Below are 18,619 nucleotides of genomic sequence, written 5' to 3' on the forward strand. Positions count from 1 at the left end.
TTCAAGCCACTTCAAACGCTTGGGTAAATTAATTAATTCTTTTAGTTGGAGCCTAGTAAGAGTCTATGTACATATCTTTTGAATCACGTTACAAAAGACATAAATGTTAACATCATTTTTCTCTCTTAATTGGCAACCTAATGAGATTAGATATTAATACTTTGTGTAGAAAGCCAACTTAATTGACTAATGGATCCAGGGGAAGCTATTTTTTTGATACAAATAACACAACAATTTCTTAAAACATCTGAATCAATAGCAATTTGATAATCTCATTCAATGACTTTCTTAGGTAACCAATTTCAATACAAAATATGGTTCATTTTCCTTGTTTTGAACCGCTCGAAAACGGTCCTGGTCATTGGTGATCACAAGTTTCCTTGTTACTTCATATTTGGAGACTCACTTGTCGATGTAGGCAATAATAATGAGCTGAATACTGGTGCGAAAGCTAACTACTTGCCCTATGGTATAGACTTCCCTCAAGGACCAACAGGCCGGTTTTGCAACGGTCTTCTTGCAGTGGACTATGTTGGTTAGCTCAGTTCATCAAACTTAGATTTTTTTTTTTTATTCGCTTGTAAATTTTGAAACTATTTATGTACAGCAAAAGGTCTTGGATTTAAGGAGTTCATCCCACCTTATGCAACAGTAAAAGAAGAAGATGTTCTTACAGGGGTCAATTACGGTTCTGCTGGATCCGGCATTCTTGAGGAGTCCGGAGATAATTTGGTACTATTGCAACGCGTACAGAGAAATTTTTATCTGTTTATCCGTTTAACACCTTATGTTTTCTCATGTTTTAATTTAACCATCTCAAGAGTCTGAAGGTTGGGCCTCGAGTTCCTTCCAAGAAGTTCCAGGTTCAAACCTCGCTGGAAAGATATCTTGGGATAACTGGGGAAAATGGTCAAAAACAATCACGAAATACCTTATAGACTATATACATCTGATTAAAAGAAATACTTCATTTCTTTGAGTAGTCTGAATAAGAAGGGCAAATTGTCCAAAAATATAGGATAAAAACCAAAATTTTCCAATAAAGTGAATATCGCTTTTCATTTTGTCAAAAAGAAATATTCGTCCACATGTGTATCCACATAGGCGCCATGTCATCAAATCTGATGAGGTTGTGACACGTCATCAACTACTACGATGACGTGTGGCCGGAAAATTGACTTTTAAGGCGGAAAATTTTTTGGTCGGAAAATCCGATGACGTGGTGCCACCTCATCAGATTCGATAACGTGCGTCTATGTGGATGCACATGTAAACGAATATTAACTATATTGAACTTTTGTTCAAATCATGATCTTTTATTGCACCAAATTAAAATCGTGTTATTTTTTTGACCAAAATAAAAAACTACATTTCCTTTATTGGGAAATTTTTGACTTTTAAGTTAACTTTTTGGGCAATTTACCTGAATAATAAAACCTTTTTCTTAATCACAAACACACACACACACACACACTTTTGACCACAACGGGTTCGAACTCATAACCTCAAGGTTAATGAGACTTTTTGTTCGTTGACCACTGAATCTTTTCTCTCGTTCTTTTTCTCATAGTGACTAATTTTTATTGATTTATCAGGGAGAACATTTCGGCTTCGATAAGCAAATACTTCACCACAAAAATGTCGTTTCAAAGATTGAAACTTTACATGGAAATAAAACTTACACACAATATTACCTCAAGAAGTGTCTCTACACAATTAACATAGGAAGTAACGATTACATCAACAACTATTTTGCTCCTAAAGTTCTTGATAAACCGCATGATCTCACACCGGAACAATTTGCGACAGCCCTTATCAGCAAATTCTCCCAGAACATAATTGCAAGTATCTTATATATAATTATTGATTGTTTCTTTATTATACAGATATAATATGATATATGACTTTTAGCAAATGTCTTAAATGTACTAGTTGCTTTATGAACTGGGAGCGAGAAAATTTACCATAGCCGAGATCCCACAAGTTGGCTTCTCCCTTGCTGAGATAAGACTATGTGCCAACAATATTTCTTGCGTAACAGAAATTAACTACGCTTCGAGTATATTTAACGCTAAGCAGCGGACTCTTCTGGATGAACTTGACAATAATCTGACTGAGGCAAAGTTTGTTGTTCCGGATTTTAACATTCCTACTTCTGCTCTTTTGCAGTTTAACGGTATGTTTTTTTTTTTTTTAGCAGCCAAAATTGAAATATATTAAAAAAACACTCCCTAGCAAGACGCTAAATAAGAAATTACAAATGAATAGAGAGTCATAAGTTTCATTTTGAAACTAAATAACCTCTATTTTTAAGTTAACGGAAAGAAAATATTTTAATAACATCAAATAGACTAATATTACAATTTCAACACCAAACTATACTAACTCGTATATAATTCCATATCCTCCCCTCAAGTTGGAAGTTCTTCAAAACCCAACTTGTGTGTCAAATGTAGGTGTTGATTACGACCCAAAGCTTTAGTCATAACATCAGCAAGTTGCAAATGAGTAGGAATGTAAGTTGTTTGAATGAAACCATCTTGAACTTTATCACGAACAAAATGACTATCAATGTCTAAATGCTTGGTTCTTTCATGAAAACATGGATTAGCAGCTATTATGAGCTGCTTTGTTATCACAAAAGAGGGTTATAGGCACTTTAACTGGAATATGCAAATTCTTCAACAAATAAGCCAACCAAACCAATTCACAAGTTGTAGTTGACATACTTCTGTATTCAACTTCTGTTGAGGATCTACTAACTGTAATTTGCTTCTTCATTTTCCATCACACAAGTGCATGACCCAAAAATATACAATAGCCAGTTAAAGACTTCCTTGTCATTAAACACGATGCCCAGTCAACATTTGAAAAGCCTGCAACTTGCAGATTAGGTTGTACGGGATAAAACAATCCTTTAGTAATGGCGCCTTTGAGATATCTTAACAAATAAGTAGCTGCTTGCATATGTGAGTCTTTTGGTGCAGAAACAAATTGACTTCGATGTTGCACCCCATATGAGATATGTGGTCTTGTCATAGACAAATACAACAATTTCCCAACTAACCTTCTATAGGATTCTGGATCTGCTAGTGGAGTACCTTTATCCAATGATAACTTCAAATATTGAGGTAAAGGTGATGCAGTAGGTTTACTTGCAGTGAGACCTGCATCAACTAAAAGATCTAGAATGTACTTTCTTTGATGTAGATAAGTGCCCATTTCTGTTTTAGACAATTCAATACCAAGGAATTATCTTGCCAACCCTAGATCTTTGCTTGTAAATTTGTCATCCAAAGCTTTCTTAATCTGGACAATATCATCTCCTGAATTACTACTAATCAAAATATCATCAACATAGATAAGGGCAATGGTGAATGTGCCTTTATTTTCTTTGACAAATAAAGAATAATCATGTTTTGACTGTTTGAAATCAAGAGTTATCAAAAATTTAGTCAACTCATGATTCCATTGTCTTAATGCTTTTGATCTGGGGGAATCAACCTCGAAGAAGGGAGCCTAGGAGCGTAGTTTGGCCTGTGTTCCAAAGTCAATGCTAAAATTCCAGCTTCAAGCGTTCTGCAGCTCATAATCATATTATGGAAAATGAGGCGTGGGAAAATGGCACCAATTCTGTCCAATAACAGCAAAAACCTCATTTTTTAGTCCTTCGGCCTTCGCAAACAAACAGTCCGGCCAACCCAAGTAATCCCCCATAACATCAATCAGTACCGCAAAAGGCTCAAAATATGACTAAGTCTCCAGCAGCTGCGGAGCGGGGGATAAAGCAACAGCAGGATTACAACATTGCACAGGATCAATCATAATGCGGGAGCGCAGAGCCTTTAAGAGATAGGGTGCTGAAAGAGAGGTAAAAGATATATTTTCGAGCCTGAACATATAAGCAACCTTCTATCTGGCCTCTGTACCAGTAGTGGAGTGGCTTGCTATTTTCAATCAGAAAAGGAAGATTGAGCAATGCAAAGGAGAAATAAGTTGTCCCCTCTTCTCTTCTCTGGGAACCCGCCGCCGCATATGTCGAAAAAGAGGGAGCGGGGAAGGAAGAAATTTACATATTCTTGTGGATAATCTGAAAAGTATTGTTCTTGAAACAATGGATGAAGAGGTTGTTTTGTGAAAACTCCATTAGCTTTACTTATTTGTATCTATACATTCGCTTTTTTCATTCGCTATGGCCTTTTGTGCAGGATTTCATAAGGTGTTTTCCATCCTAAAGTCATCATAGGCATTTTGTTGATCAAATAAGTTGCACTTAAAATGCAATCACCCTAGAATTCATTAGGTAAATTAGCATGTAATTTTATAGCCCTTGCGATATCAAGCAAATGTATATGCTTCCTCTCAACCCTGCCATTTTGTTATGGTGTATAAACCATTCACCTTTGATGTATGATTCCTTTGTCTTTGAACAAGTTCATACATGTCTTATTCACTATTCCAGTACCATTATCAGACCTATTGTATCTGGGTTGAGTATTGTAATGGGTTTTGGGTGTATTCAAAGAAATTGGATAGATATCATGAATAATATTTTTTATGTGTAACAAATAAGTCCAAGTACACATACTGTGGTCATCTACTATGGTAGAGAAATAATGTGCACCATTCAAAGCTACCACATTATGTGGCCCCTACAAGTCAACATGAATCAATTGAAAAGGTGTAATAGCCCTACTTTCACTAATAGAAAATGACAATCTATGAGATTTAGCAAGATGACATGTGTCACAGAATAGATCAACAAGATTTTTCTTACAACAATCTTTACATGAATGAGTTTAGACACTGAAGTATGCCCTACCTGGAATGAAAAGTTTCAGCAGGAATGTCTAAAGACTTATTGACAACAACAGTATTTACAAAAGATGACAAATCAACATAAGGTTTTGAAACAGTAGCTGTAGACTTGCAGATGTAAAGTTTTTGGTACCCTTCTCCTACAGCAATCACCTGCTTAAGTGAAGGGTCCTTGAAAATGAAACAGAAAGGAAAGAAAATGGCAATGAAGAATCTATTTTTAAGAAGTTTGCCAACAGATAGCAAGTTTATATGGAAGTCAGGAATGTAAAACACTTATGTGAGTTTTAAATTGGATGTGATTTGTATGCTTCCTACTTTTGTGACCAATTTGCTATTTCCATCTGACAATTTAACTTTTATAGGTCTGGTCAAAACCCTAATGGTCTGAAATAGGTGAATATTATGTGACATATGACCAGAAGCACCAGTATCAACTATCCAATCTCTTTTATAATCAAATCTCTCATTTTTATCAGTTAAAACTTTAACCGCAACATGATAAGATTTACCAGGATAGGTTTGTGAAGTGACAGCCATGCCATATTGACCTTTTCCTTTGAACATCTTCATCATATCTTGGCAAACAACATTAACCAATTTTTGTTCCAAATCCACCCTTTCATTGGTGATTTCATTCTCATTTTCCATATTAAATGGTGTATCCTTGTACAGATAAGAATCCATGTCTGCAGTGACCTGTGCAGCTACTTTTGATTGCTTCTTTCCTTTCTTTCCTTTAAACCAATCTGGATATCCAATTCTTTCAAAACATCCATCAAAATTGTGTTCTTCCATGTTACAAAAAGTACATTTCTTATCTTCTTTGTTATCTCTGTAAACCTTCTTGTAACCAGTGCTTTTGTTTTGATTAGCAAAGAATGCAGTAGGGTTAGGTTCATGTTGAATAACTTGTTTTTGTTTCTCAACTTGTTATACAATGTAATAGGCTTTATTGATAGTAGGCAATGGATCCATTGACAAGATTTGACTCGTAACATTTTCAAACTCATCATTTAACCTCATCAAAAACTGTATCAATTTTGACCTACTTTCAATTTCAAGAAACTTTTCAACTACACCACATGTGCAATCCCTCATTCTACCACAACTACATGTAGGAACACCATTTAGAATCTGCAATTCATCCTAATACTTCTTTAATTTGTTATAATAAGCAGCTACAGTTAAGTTACCGTAATCAACTTTGCTTAGATCTCTCTCAATTTGATAGATCAATGGTTCATTGCTTTGACCATATCTTTCATTAAGCTCCTTCCAAAGTCCACTTGCACCAGTTGCATACAGAAAGGATTCAGATAATTCATCTATCATTAAGTTCAAGATCCAACATGTAACCATATAATCACATCTTGTCCATTTCTGAAAATCTTCATGTGTAACAGCAGGTTTCTACAAGCTTCCATCAATAAACCTCAATTTGAGTTTAGCACCTAATGCCATCTTTATTGTACAGCTCCAGCCTAAAAAGTTACCTCCATTGAAGGGAGTACTAGTAAGCGTCATGCCTGGATGATCGGGTGTTGCCAGGTACAGTGGATCATTAATGGTGTTTTGAAGGTTTTCAGTAATCACCGTGTTTTAGTGATTCAGAACAATTCAATTTGTGATTTCGAACGTTTATGAACGAGAAATTGACTCGTTTAATAACAGGATTGATCAATTAGATCTGAAATGATGAAATTTTGAGTTTTAGGGTTCGTAAGATTCCATAGCTCTGATACCATTTAAAACGAAAGTATTTTGTGTAATTGATTTCATTAAACTAAAATGAAAGTAATTACAAACGTTTATACTTGCTCAATTTAAGCATAGCATCTAATTCTGTCTAACATTGATCTGATCTAGACGACGAGTAATATAGGCGGGAAAAGCTGTTAGAAAGCTGTTACCCGCCTATGTATATTTTACAATTCCTACCCTAGACTTTGTAATGTTACAATTTCAACACCAAACTATACTAACTCGTATATAGTTCCATAAACCTTTCTACTGCATCTCAGTTTATATACATAATTAACTTTTTATATTCTTTATTTTTTTTACATTTTACAGTTTCCTCGTTACCGTTAGACTATAAGCCTTTTAGTTATATACATACTTATTGAGCTATAGTCTATATGGTACAATCAAATTGCAAAATGGATTTTTTTTTTTTTTATGTTTGACTTTATCAACATTTTTTGACATATATCATTATATCTTTCTATTCTTACCTTAAACGGATGTTACTCTCCGACCTTTTTATCTCACATGAGCATTTTTAGCGAGCATTTTTAAGGGGTGTTTATCAACATTTTTAGCAAGCATTTTTTGGGTTGTTTATCAACTTTGAACCGGCAAAACCAACAGCGTCAATCAATATTTTATTTTATTTTTTTATTTTTCACTTAACTATCAATTTATTTTACCACGTCTTTAGAAACATTTTCATAACCATACTCTTTGCACCTTTCATCTCACAACCTTACCACGTCATTCATACCTCTTAAAAAATCTCCACAATCACTCCATGTCACCGTCACCATAACATATGGTCTAACCAGTCACGAGCTCTATTTAAATTAATTCGTTTTTGTATGTCCTTACAGTTTTAGTATGGGCGAAATTAATGAGTCTATTTTTTTTCATAGGTGAGCTAGTGGCTAATGCTTCATGTTGCAGAGTATCAAGTAAATTGATAACGAGAGGGCAATGTATTCCTGCGAATGTGACATGCGTTGACCGGACTACATATTTGTTTTTTGATGAATTCCATCCTACAGAGTCTGCAAACAAATTCTATTCACAACAACTGATGCTTGCGATATCGCAATTAACATAATCTTCCAACACTTATATCCTCTTGTGTACAAAATAATTGGGTTACTAATAACATGTATGCTTAATCTTGAAATTGTTGAACTATGTAATGTACAAAATACAAACTTGGATATAATTATCAAAGCATTTACCAACTTGATGTGAGTACTCCATATTAATATTGAAAACTAACACTTTGCATAAGTACTTCATGTGACGACCCGAAAAATTTCGACTAATTTTAAATCAAACTCTCGATACGATTTAATATTTTTGACGCGATAAGAAAAGTCTGTTAGGTTGAGTCTCAAAAATTTTGAACCGTTTCATATATTCAACTGACTTTCGACCATTCTCGACGATTCACGAACAACTATTTGTAAATAGATGCATATATATTTAAAAATATAAATATATATATATATATATATTAATTCGAAATATAATTTGAAATATTATATTATTTAGTTATTAGAATTAATTTTGTAAAATAATATAAGATATAATAAAGTTTATTATTAAAATGAATGTATATATATAGTATATTAAATGTAACTATTTAATGATTGTAATACTCGTTGGTCGTTTCGATTATTATTTAGAGAGGTTCAATTCGAACTTATGTAATTTCAAAATAAACGATGAACCGAAAATAAGTTATATGAATTATAGCTTTGTAAAAAATATAATTAGAATCTATATGATTAGTTTTAACATTTAGTATTTTTACTTGAGGTTGGGAGCTAATAATTAATTTAATTTTTATTTAATAATTGTAAATAATTAATGACCAAATTTTTATACCTTAATGACTAAAATAAATAAATATATTTAAATAAAAAAATTTGGAATTTATCTGATTACTTTTTATTCGCCACTGATTTAACAACGGAATACGAAATACTATCCTATTAAAACTGTCGGCACAAGATTTCAAAATGGAGGCTGCTATATTCAATTCACACGTTCTTATTATTAATTTATATTATTATTATTATTATGTTTTCTGTGATTGAAAACATCAACTCGACACCCACTTGTACTACTACTTGTTCATTCATCCGTGATTTATTAATATTACTATTTGATACTATGCTTAATTGAATACTATGTTTGTTTCTTCGATCTATCTATTATCTATATGTATTATATATACATATACATATGATGAGATATATTTCATACCATCACCACAACTCTCATCTCTCGATCAACTGTGAACACCATCAACCACCATTTAATCTCTTTTTTTTTTATTACTACTACTACCATCCATCTTTTTGTGATTGCAACTCAAACACCAACACATCTATACCTTCATCTTTTCTATTGTCGTTCAAACAATCCATCTTTCCGTTTCATGTTTTTATTCGGTAGTAAACCACCCCAAATAAAAGCCATCTTCCTGCTGTCTAGCTTTCTGTCCGATACAGCCCAAACCCGAACCAATCAAACTGTTATTTATTCTATTTATTGTATTTATTCGGTCAGCAATGAAAACAGTCATAAAAGGTAATGGTTTGTTGCTACCACTCGACTTCTAGCTACAAAACTATGTTCTTCGAACACCAAAACTAAACCCAATTGAATTGGTTGATTTGCTACGTTTATGTTTTTATTCGAAGATCACCAAGAGTCATCATCACTTGCATGTTTACTTGTTTCCTGATGCAACTAACAACCGAACATACACCACCTTCATTTGAACTACCATGAGCCACCCTAACCACTTCAACCAAACCATCTTTGTTTACTACACTTGTTACTGCCGTTTCTTAATCAGACCACACAACCAACACCCTACAATCTCTGTACTCAAGGTTGCATCTATAATTATAAGAGAAGTAAGGGCTTTAATTATATTCCCAGTTATGTCGAATGCCTTTCTCGCCAGGGCTTTAATTATATTCCCAGTTATGTCGAATGCCTTTCTCGCCATATCCTATATGATTTGGATTATTTCTACTCTTTACAACCTTAGCTCGGGCACGTTGTTAGAGATAGATGCAACACCAATTGTTATGCTTATGATCTTCGATTAAAGCAGGTGAATGGTGAACATATGGGGCATACAAGAAGATAAGGTAACCTACTTTATCAAGTTGGGATTTAGCTTTTACATCGATATTGGACAAGCCTTAATACAATTGGTAATTTTTATATTACACCACCATCGACAAAACAAAAACCCTCCAACTATTGCTGCTACCTGCTTGTGTCTTCCATTTGTTCTGGTCGAGACCCAAACAAGATACCTTCATGTTGCTCGAACAACTTGCTGCACCACTATTCTGTTCGAGTTAAAACCAAACCGTCACCTGCTAATAACTTTCTGTTTCTGCTATAACCCTTCTATTTCAGTCTTCAAACCAAAACTGCCCAAACACGCTACTATGCCGCTGTTTTTTTTTCTTCTGCAGTAAATCGACACACAACACCTTGGATCACCACCTACACCACAGAACCAATTGTGTGACGATCGCTCCAAATCTATATGGACGAACACGTCATTCATCGATTTCATTGCGAGGTATTTGACCTCTATATGATACGTTTTGTAAACATTGCATTCTTTTAAAAAGGCACACCATAAATGAATATTTAAATCAAAGGTTTTCGACATCTGATGATTTCTACATATAGACAATCACCGTAAATAATAGTTTACAATAATACTTCCGTTGACAATGCAGTCAAAATAAGATACATGGTGATGATTTGGTGAATGCAACGTTTTCTTGAAAAATATGTCATGTAAGACTCCATGCACATAGCTTGTCTAACACATAAGCAAACAGCGGAAGACTTCTAGGGAACCTGAGAATAAACATGCTTACAAGTGTCAACACAAAGGTTGGTGAGTTCATAGTTTTAATGTTTTGCATAATCTGTACATAAAGGTGGATCACAAGATTTCAGTTGTTTCATCCAGAAATGTTTATCAAAATATTCTACGAAATTGAGCACCCTGGTAACTAAACTTAACGTATATATAATTTATACCCTTTGTATAATTATCTTAATAATACACGCAAACCAACGTGTACGCTTCTCAAATAGCATACGTCCGTTAAAAGGCTAGTGCTCTAGCTCGGACGGGGATATCAAGCCCTATGGATCCATATACTATTACTCGCGCCCACCAGTTCTTATAACTGGCAGTTACTAGTTACCAAAACTAAGGGATTTTCGGTTCAAACTCAGTGTAGAATTTAGTATGTACTTGTATCCATTGTGTTTAAAATAAAGTGCATGTATTCTCAGCCCAAAAATATATATTGCCAAAGCAATTAAAAAGGGAGCAAATGAAACTCACCTTAGCAGCAAATAAAGTTGTTCATCGTAATGTGACCGAAACTCGGAATATCAAATAATTGTAGATCTCAACCTAGAGAACATATGTTGGTCAATAAATGTCTATCAAGCTAGGTCAGGTCATAGTGTATCACAATCCTAATGCTCGATATCAACATACAAAAGTTATCCAATGTTGTTTCAAAACGTCAATTTTGACAATAGTTCAACAAACGAGACGTACCTTATATAAGGATTCATTTACTCGGCTGGTAATATTTAAAAATACATTTTATCAATCTTGTAAACAAGTTGTTTAAATCTTAATTGCAAATTCATAAGCAATTCCAATTAACGTCAATTATAATTCAGTTGATCATAGCTTTTAATCCGTTCATCGAAACTATTCGATGTCTAAATGAAAAGTCATTGATTTTTCGCCAGCTTTCCAAAAACATGTATATCATATACCTTTTACCAGTAATATATGTATTTAATTCGTGATTCATTATAAACTGTTTAGCGATGAAATTTAGCATACAAGCATGTATAAATATATATACTCGAGCACTAGACATGGATACACAATTAATATATAAAATATAAAATATGAGTGCTTACGTATCAGTATTGAGATTCAATATTGTAGGAAAGTACGTACACGTAACGGAGATGATAAACATTAGGTTTGATTCACAAATATACCCCCGAACATTACCCATAACCTCCTTGGAAATAACCCATAATTTTCTTAGCTCTATCTCGCTTGAAAACCATTTTGAAAGTGACACGCTCATAACCTCGTCGTAGTATTTTATGTATAATACTAATTAATAATATTAATAATAATAAGATTAATAATAATATTAATCTTAATAATAATAATAATAATAATAATAATAATAATAATATTAATAATAATAATATAAATATAAATATATATACGAGTGTAATATGTATGTGTACAAAACTGGAACGAATTCGACTGAATTTATAGATGTGGCCTGATTTTCAACCCCATGCGATCGCATGGTTTTTAGGCATCAAGGCCATGCGATCGCATGGCCCTCTGATCCAGCTCACAAACTTTTGTTTTCTTGTTTGTCGACATATTTATTTATTAATATATAATATATATAATTTATATTAATTAATTATATATTATATTATATTCTCGTGCATAGTTGACTTGAAATTTTCGTTCCGATGTCTCGTACGTTGTCACTCGACTTATGCCCATGTTCCGGTTTCTCGAACGCATTTTCGTACGTTTAGAAAACTTGCATTTTACATTTCGTGTCACGTACCTTTGTCAAAATATAGCCTTAAATTATCCCTCAACTATACCACTCAAAGTATATATTAAACTTTCGAGTGTTTTAGTCATTTACTTTTATAAATCATTGTCTCGCTATTTGTTAATATATATATAATAACAATTCGTTTTATGACCAGTTTAATATTATATTTTATATATTTTCAATATTAATATATAATTCCAACAGTTAATATTCCTTATTATTGTATGTCTCCAAATTACGTTATTTAAACAAACACTTTACCATTTATTTCGAATATCGTTAAAAATGAACGATTTCCCAAATCAACGTGGACCTCACAACAGAGACTCGTAATAATATCATAATCTTTAAGGAACTCAATAAATATCTTTTAATTCAATAATTTGGCATAATCTTTTAACTCAGTAGTTAAATATATCAATCAGTTAATCAAACCAATAAGGTTAATGCATAGTATCGTTTTCATAACACTTTGTTACGTTTTCAAGTTATAGTATATATATGTATCTATTTACATATATTTGTTCGCGAATCGTTGAGAACAATTGAAGGGTATTTGAATAGTTCAAGAATTTTAGGATTCAACTTCATAGACTTTGCTTATTGTGTCGAAAACGTTAAAGATTAAGTTTAAATTTAGTCAGAAATTTCTGGGTCATCACAAATTGGCTTTGTGGCCTATCACTAAAAATATTTTAATTATGTTGTTTTTTCTTCTTGACCCACATGACAAGCTGTACCACATAATTGATTGAAGGTTTTGTCAACTTGAAAATATAATACTATAGCACTTTATCAAATTGAAAGTGGAATATATTGATATTTATGGCCGACAATATGGGACACATAAAATTGACGCTTTGGTTAATTTTTTTAATGATGGTTACGTGAAGCTTATGGTCATAAATCATGGGAATGATAAATACATCATTGATGATAGAATTAAGTAATGATATTCGATAATGATAGCAATAGAAAACGATGATGATAGATGAAGTATGACTGTGTTATGATGATCGTGATGTGGGATTAGAAAAATGATAATGGTGATAATGGACTGCAAAACACGATGTTAAGAATACTGTATTGATGATACCACATTTCTGTTTCTATTTTCTGTTAACCGGAACCTTACACAAAAACCGAACCCTACCAACACCATCGATTGTTATTATTTACTGCTATTGGATCTTATTTATTTGGGCTAAGCAAATCTTATATTGGACCATTTTCAATTTAACAAGGGAATTAAACAATTAAGTGGTTGGGCCTGGAAACGAGTTTGGGCTGAGATACAAACTCAAGTTCTGTTTAAACGGGTTAAAGGAATTTTGTCTACAAATAATATTAGAAAAATAGAAATGGAAAGGTGGTTTGATGTGGTGTCGGGTTAATGAGGGGTCGTGGGTTCGAGACTGGACGGAGGCAATTTATTTTCTTTTTGGAAGCTTTTTCTTTTAAAGGTAGTTTTATGATTATGATTATTATTATTATTATTATTATTATTATTATTATTATTATTATTATTATTATTATTATTATTATTATTATTATTATTATTATTATTATTATTATTATTATTATTATTATTGATATTATTATTAGTATTATAACTATTATTACTATTATTATTATTATTGTTACTAATACAAGTATTAGGTATCATTTATTATTAGTATTATGATTACTATTACTATTATTATTATTATTATTATAATTATTATTATTATTATTATTATTATTATTATTATTATTATTATTATTATTATTATTATTATTATTATTATTATTATTATTATTATTATTATTATTATTATTATTATTATTATTATTATTATTATTATTATTATTATTATTATTATTATTATTATTAGTATTAAGTTTTATTATGAAAATTATTATTTTATTATTATCATTATTATTAAACTTATTTTTTTTATTTAAAAAAACTACTATTAATATTAAAAGTATCATTTTTGTTAAAATTATCATTTTATTATTTAATGATACCGCAACCCGCATGCGCAATACATACGTATGCAGGAACTCGTGCGCAAGCGTATGCGTATACTTTGTATGCGGTATGCGGCATGCGGATTCGTATCGAATGCCTTTGTTCCCGGTACGGTTGTTACTTGGTCCTCAAGTAAGTATCTTTTCCATAATTATATCCGTGATTCGGGGAGTTGGTTATGGAAGGGATTAACATTATCTCGGATGGTTCTAGAATTAGGGTTTGCCTATATATACAAACCCTAATTATCATTCTAAGGGACAACTGTGATGACCCGAAAATTTCCGATCAAATTTAAACTTTAATCTTTATATGCTTCCGACACGATAAGCAAAATCTGTAATGTTGAGTCTCGGAAGTTTTGAAATATATATTCATGTCAGCAATTACCCTTTGACCGTGCTCGATGATTCACGAACAATTGTGCATAAATAAATATATAAATATATGTATATAAAAAAAATAAGTATTGAAAATAATAAAATATTATTAAATCATTAGAATTAAATATGTACAATATTTTTACAAGATAAGAAAGTTATTATTAAAATAAAGCTATATATAAGTATATAGGATTTCTATAAAGAATTATTATTTTATGCATAATGAAATATATAAAAGATATAAACACTACTTGTACTATATTACATAAATTATAATATGTAATATTAATATTTTAAATTGCAATTTAAAAGATAGATGTTAGTATTCATGATTATTGTTAATATCAAAAATATTAATACTATATATATATATATATATATATATATATATATATATATATATATATATATATATATATATATATATATATATATATATATATATATATATATATATATATATATATATATATATATATATGAAATTGAAAATCTTTAATTTCTAATATTATTGATATCATTACTAAAATCCTTATTATCATGACTAGTAGTAAAATTAGGATCTTTGTTATCATTATTATAATTACTAATAACATAATTATTATTATTATTATTATTATTATTATTATTATTATTATTATTATTATTATTATTATTATTATTATTATTATTATTATTATTATTATTATTATTATTAGTATTATCATTATTCCTAAAATTATTAAAATTGTTATAACTATAAAAGAACTCATCATTTATATAATTATTATCATTATATTTCTTATTATTTATTACAGTTATTATTAAAATAATTATTATTAGTGTTATGATTAATAGTCATTAGAAAATAATACATTTAATTGTTATTAATATGATTGTTATTATTATTTATTATTATTATTATTATTAATAATATTTATTAATATTATTTATATAAAAATCATACATATATTAACCTGGAAGTCAAAATCGTTACCAGTAGCATTCATACTGTATGAATTTTGTTTTGTTGACTTTAAAACCTGTACTAGAACGAATCTGAGCTCAGAAACATCTAAAATCTGTTTAGAGTTGGTATCAAGCTTTTATATTTTTTATATTTTTTTCTCTTTTCTTGTACGATTGTAAAAACCCTGTCTGCAATAGGTTACAGGTATGTTTCAATGGGAATTTTAGATCAATTATGTTACCATATCACTTCCTCAAACATATTACGTATATAACACTACTACAATTTTCGGAATTAAAAACAAAAAACAGAAAACTAGTCGCTAGTCCCTGTTCTTGATACAAATCCTTCAAAACTCGATTTTGTAACAATTTTAAAAATCTAAAAATGTAGTTCTGTTAGGAATTTGTTACTTAATCTTTCTGCAAAACCCCAATCTTCAATTCTTTAAAACAAATCTAAATTTCGAAGTTAAAGTTATTTTTCCAAAAAGTCAAATATTTTGTTCATCGCGAAATTCGTGAATGTGTTGAGGTTTCAGGATCAATTGATGAATCTAATAGTTTACACAAGTGAATTGGAAAATATTTTGTGAAGGAAGCATTGTCTAAAAATTCTTAAAACTCAAAAATCAAATTCATTTTTTTTTAAAACTCGACGAGCTGATACTGCAGCAGATACCTCAATTATTTTTATTTTATTTGTTCTCAAATCCGTTCTAGGATATTTATATGTCAAATTTAAATAGTTGGAGAGTCTTAGTTTAAACCATAAACCCTCTGTATGGTTAGTGGGTCATGGAGTCGTTTGGGTTTTAGAAGAAGAAGGTGAAGTAATACAAACAAGAAACGAGTTATATAAATTGGGTTTGGATCTAAATCAGAAAAACAGATATGGAGCCGTGGTCATGGGTGTTTGCGTATAAGCGGGAGGTCTCGGGTTCGATTCCTGCTAGAGACAACTATTTTTTTAGAACCCTTATGAGGTAGTCTTAAATTTTCTAAAAATTATTATTATTATTATTATTGTAGTGACCCGAACTTTTCCATGTTTATATATATTAATTGAGATTTATATTTACATGATTAAATGTTTCCAACATGTTAAGCAATCAAACTTGTTAAGACTTGATTAATTGAAATATGTTTCATATAGACAATTGACCACCCAAGTTGACCGGTGATTCACGAACGTTAAAAATTGTAAAAAAACTATACGATGACATATATATGGTTATATATATAGTTAACATGTTTTTATTATAAGTATGTATCTCATTAGGTATTTTAACAATGAGTTATATACATAAAAATGAGACTATTAATTTAAGAAACTCAAAAACGATATATATAACGATTATCGTTATAACAACGTCTTACTAGGTACATATGAATCATATTAAGATATTGATACACTTGGTTAATTATGTTAAATGATAAGTAAATATATTATTAAGTGTATTAACAATGAAATACATATGTAAAAATAAGACTACTAACTTAATGATTTCGAAACGAGACATATATGTAACGATTATCGTTGTAACGACATTTAACTGTATATACATCATACTAAGATATATTATATATCATAATATCATGATAATATAATAATTTAACATCTCATTTGTTATAATAGACAATGGGTTAACAACATTCAACAAGATCGTTAACCTAAAGGTTTCAAAACAACATTTACATGTAACGACTAACGATGACTTAACGACTCAGTTAAAATGTATATACATGTAGTGTATTAATATGTATTCATACACTTTTTAAAGACTTCAAGACACTTATCAAAATACTTCTACTTAACAAAAATGCTTACAATTACATCCTCATTCAGTTTCATCAACAATTCTACTCGTATGCACCCGTATTCGTACTCGTACAATACACAGCTTTTAGATGTATGTACTATTGGTATATACACTCCAATGATCAGCTCTTAGCAGCCCATGTGAGTCACCTAACACATGTGGGAACCATCATTTGGCAACTAGCATGAAATATCTCATAAAATTACAAAAATATGAGTAATCATTCATGACTTATTTACATGAAAACAAAATTACATATCCTTTATATCTAATCCATACACCAACGACCAAAAACACCTACAAACACTTTCATTCTTCAATTTTCTTCATCTAATTGATCTCTCTCAAGTTCTATCTTCAAGTGCTAAGTGTTCTTCATATATTTTACAAGTTCTAGTTACATAAAATCAAGAATACTTTCAAGTTTGCTAGCTCACTTCCAATCTTGTAAGGTGATCATCCAACCTCAAGAAATCTTTGTTTCTTACAGTAGGTTATCATTCTAATACAAGGTAATAATCATATTCAAACTTTGGTTCAATTTCTATAACTATAACAATCTTATTTCAAGTGATGATCTTACTTGAACTTGTTTTCGTGTCATGATTCTGCTTCAAGAACTTCGAGCCATCCAAGGATCCGTTGAAGCTAGATCCATTTTTCTCTTTTCCAGTAGGTTTATCCAAGGAACTTAAGGTAGTAATGATGTTCATAACATCATTCGATTCATACATATAAAGCTATCTTATTCGAAGGTTTAAACTTGTAATCACTAGAACATAGTTTAGTTAATTCTAAACTTGTTCGCAAACAAAAGTTAATCCTTCTAACTTGACTTTTAAAATCAACTAAACACATGTTCTATATCTATATGATATGCTAACTTAATGATTTAAAACCTGGAAACACGAAAAACACCGTAAAACCGGATTTACGCCGTCGTAGTAACACCGCGGGCTGTTTTGGGTTAGTTAATTAAAAACTATGATAAACTTTGATTTAAAAGTTGTTATTCTGAGAAAATGATTTTTATTATGAACATGAAACTATATCCAAAAATTATGGTTAAACTCAAAGTGGAAGTATGTTTTCTAAAATGGTCATCTAGACGTCGTTCTTTCGACTGAAATGACTACCTTTACAAAAACGACTTGTAACTTATTTTTCCGACTATAAACTTATACTTTTTCTGTTTAGATTCATAAAATAGAGTTC

The 18,619-nt window shown here is 30.7% G+C and overlaps 1 protein-coding gene across 2 annotated transcripts in view; it reads left to right on the top strand.

Moving 5' to 3' along the window:
* The first annotated feature begins 251 nt into the window (after positions 1-251).
* Positions 252-18,619, top strand: part of LOC139873404 (GDSL esterase/lipase At1g29670-like) — a 29,580-nt gene continuing 11,212 nt past the window's right edge. Inside the window, exons 1-4 of one of the 2 annotated variants that reach the window (XM_071861335.1) lie at positions 252-535; positions 608-732; positions 1,596-1,841; positions 1,933-2,176. In XM_071861335.1, coding sequence (XP_071717436.1) covers positions 280-535; positions 608-732; positions 1,596-1,841; positions 1,933-2,176 — 871 coding nt within the window. In that variant the 5' untranslated portion in view covers positions 252-279. The remainder of the gene's footprint in view (positions 536-607; positions 733-1,595; positions 1,842-1,932; positions 2,177-18,619) is intronic. The other variant, XM_071861336.1, reaches the window with a different exon arrangement.

The sequence above is a fragment of the Rutidosis leptorrhynchoides genome, chromosome 10 (genome assembly GCF_046630445.1).
Source record: "Rutidosis leptorrhynchoides isolate AG116_Rl617_1_P2 chromosome 10, CSIRO_AGI_Rlap_v1, whole genome shotgun sequence".
NCBI classification, from domain to species: Eukaryota; Viridiplantae; Streptophyta; class Magnoliopsida; order Asterales; family Asteraceae; genus Rutidosis; species Rutidosis leptorrhynchoides.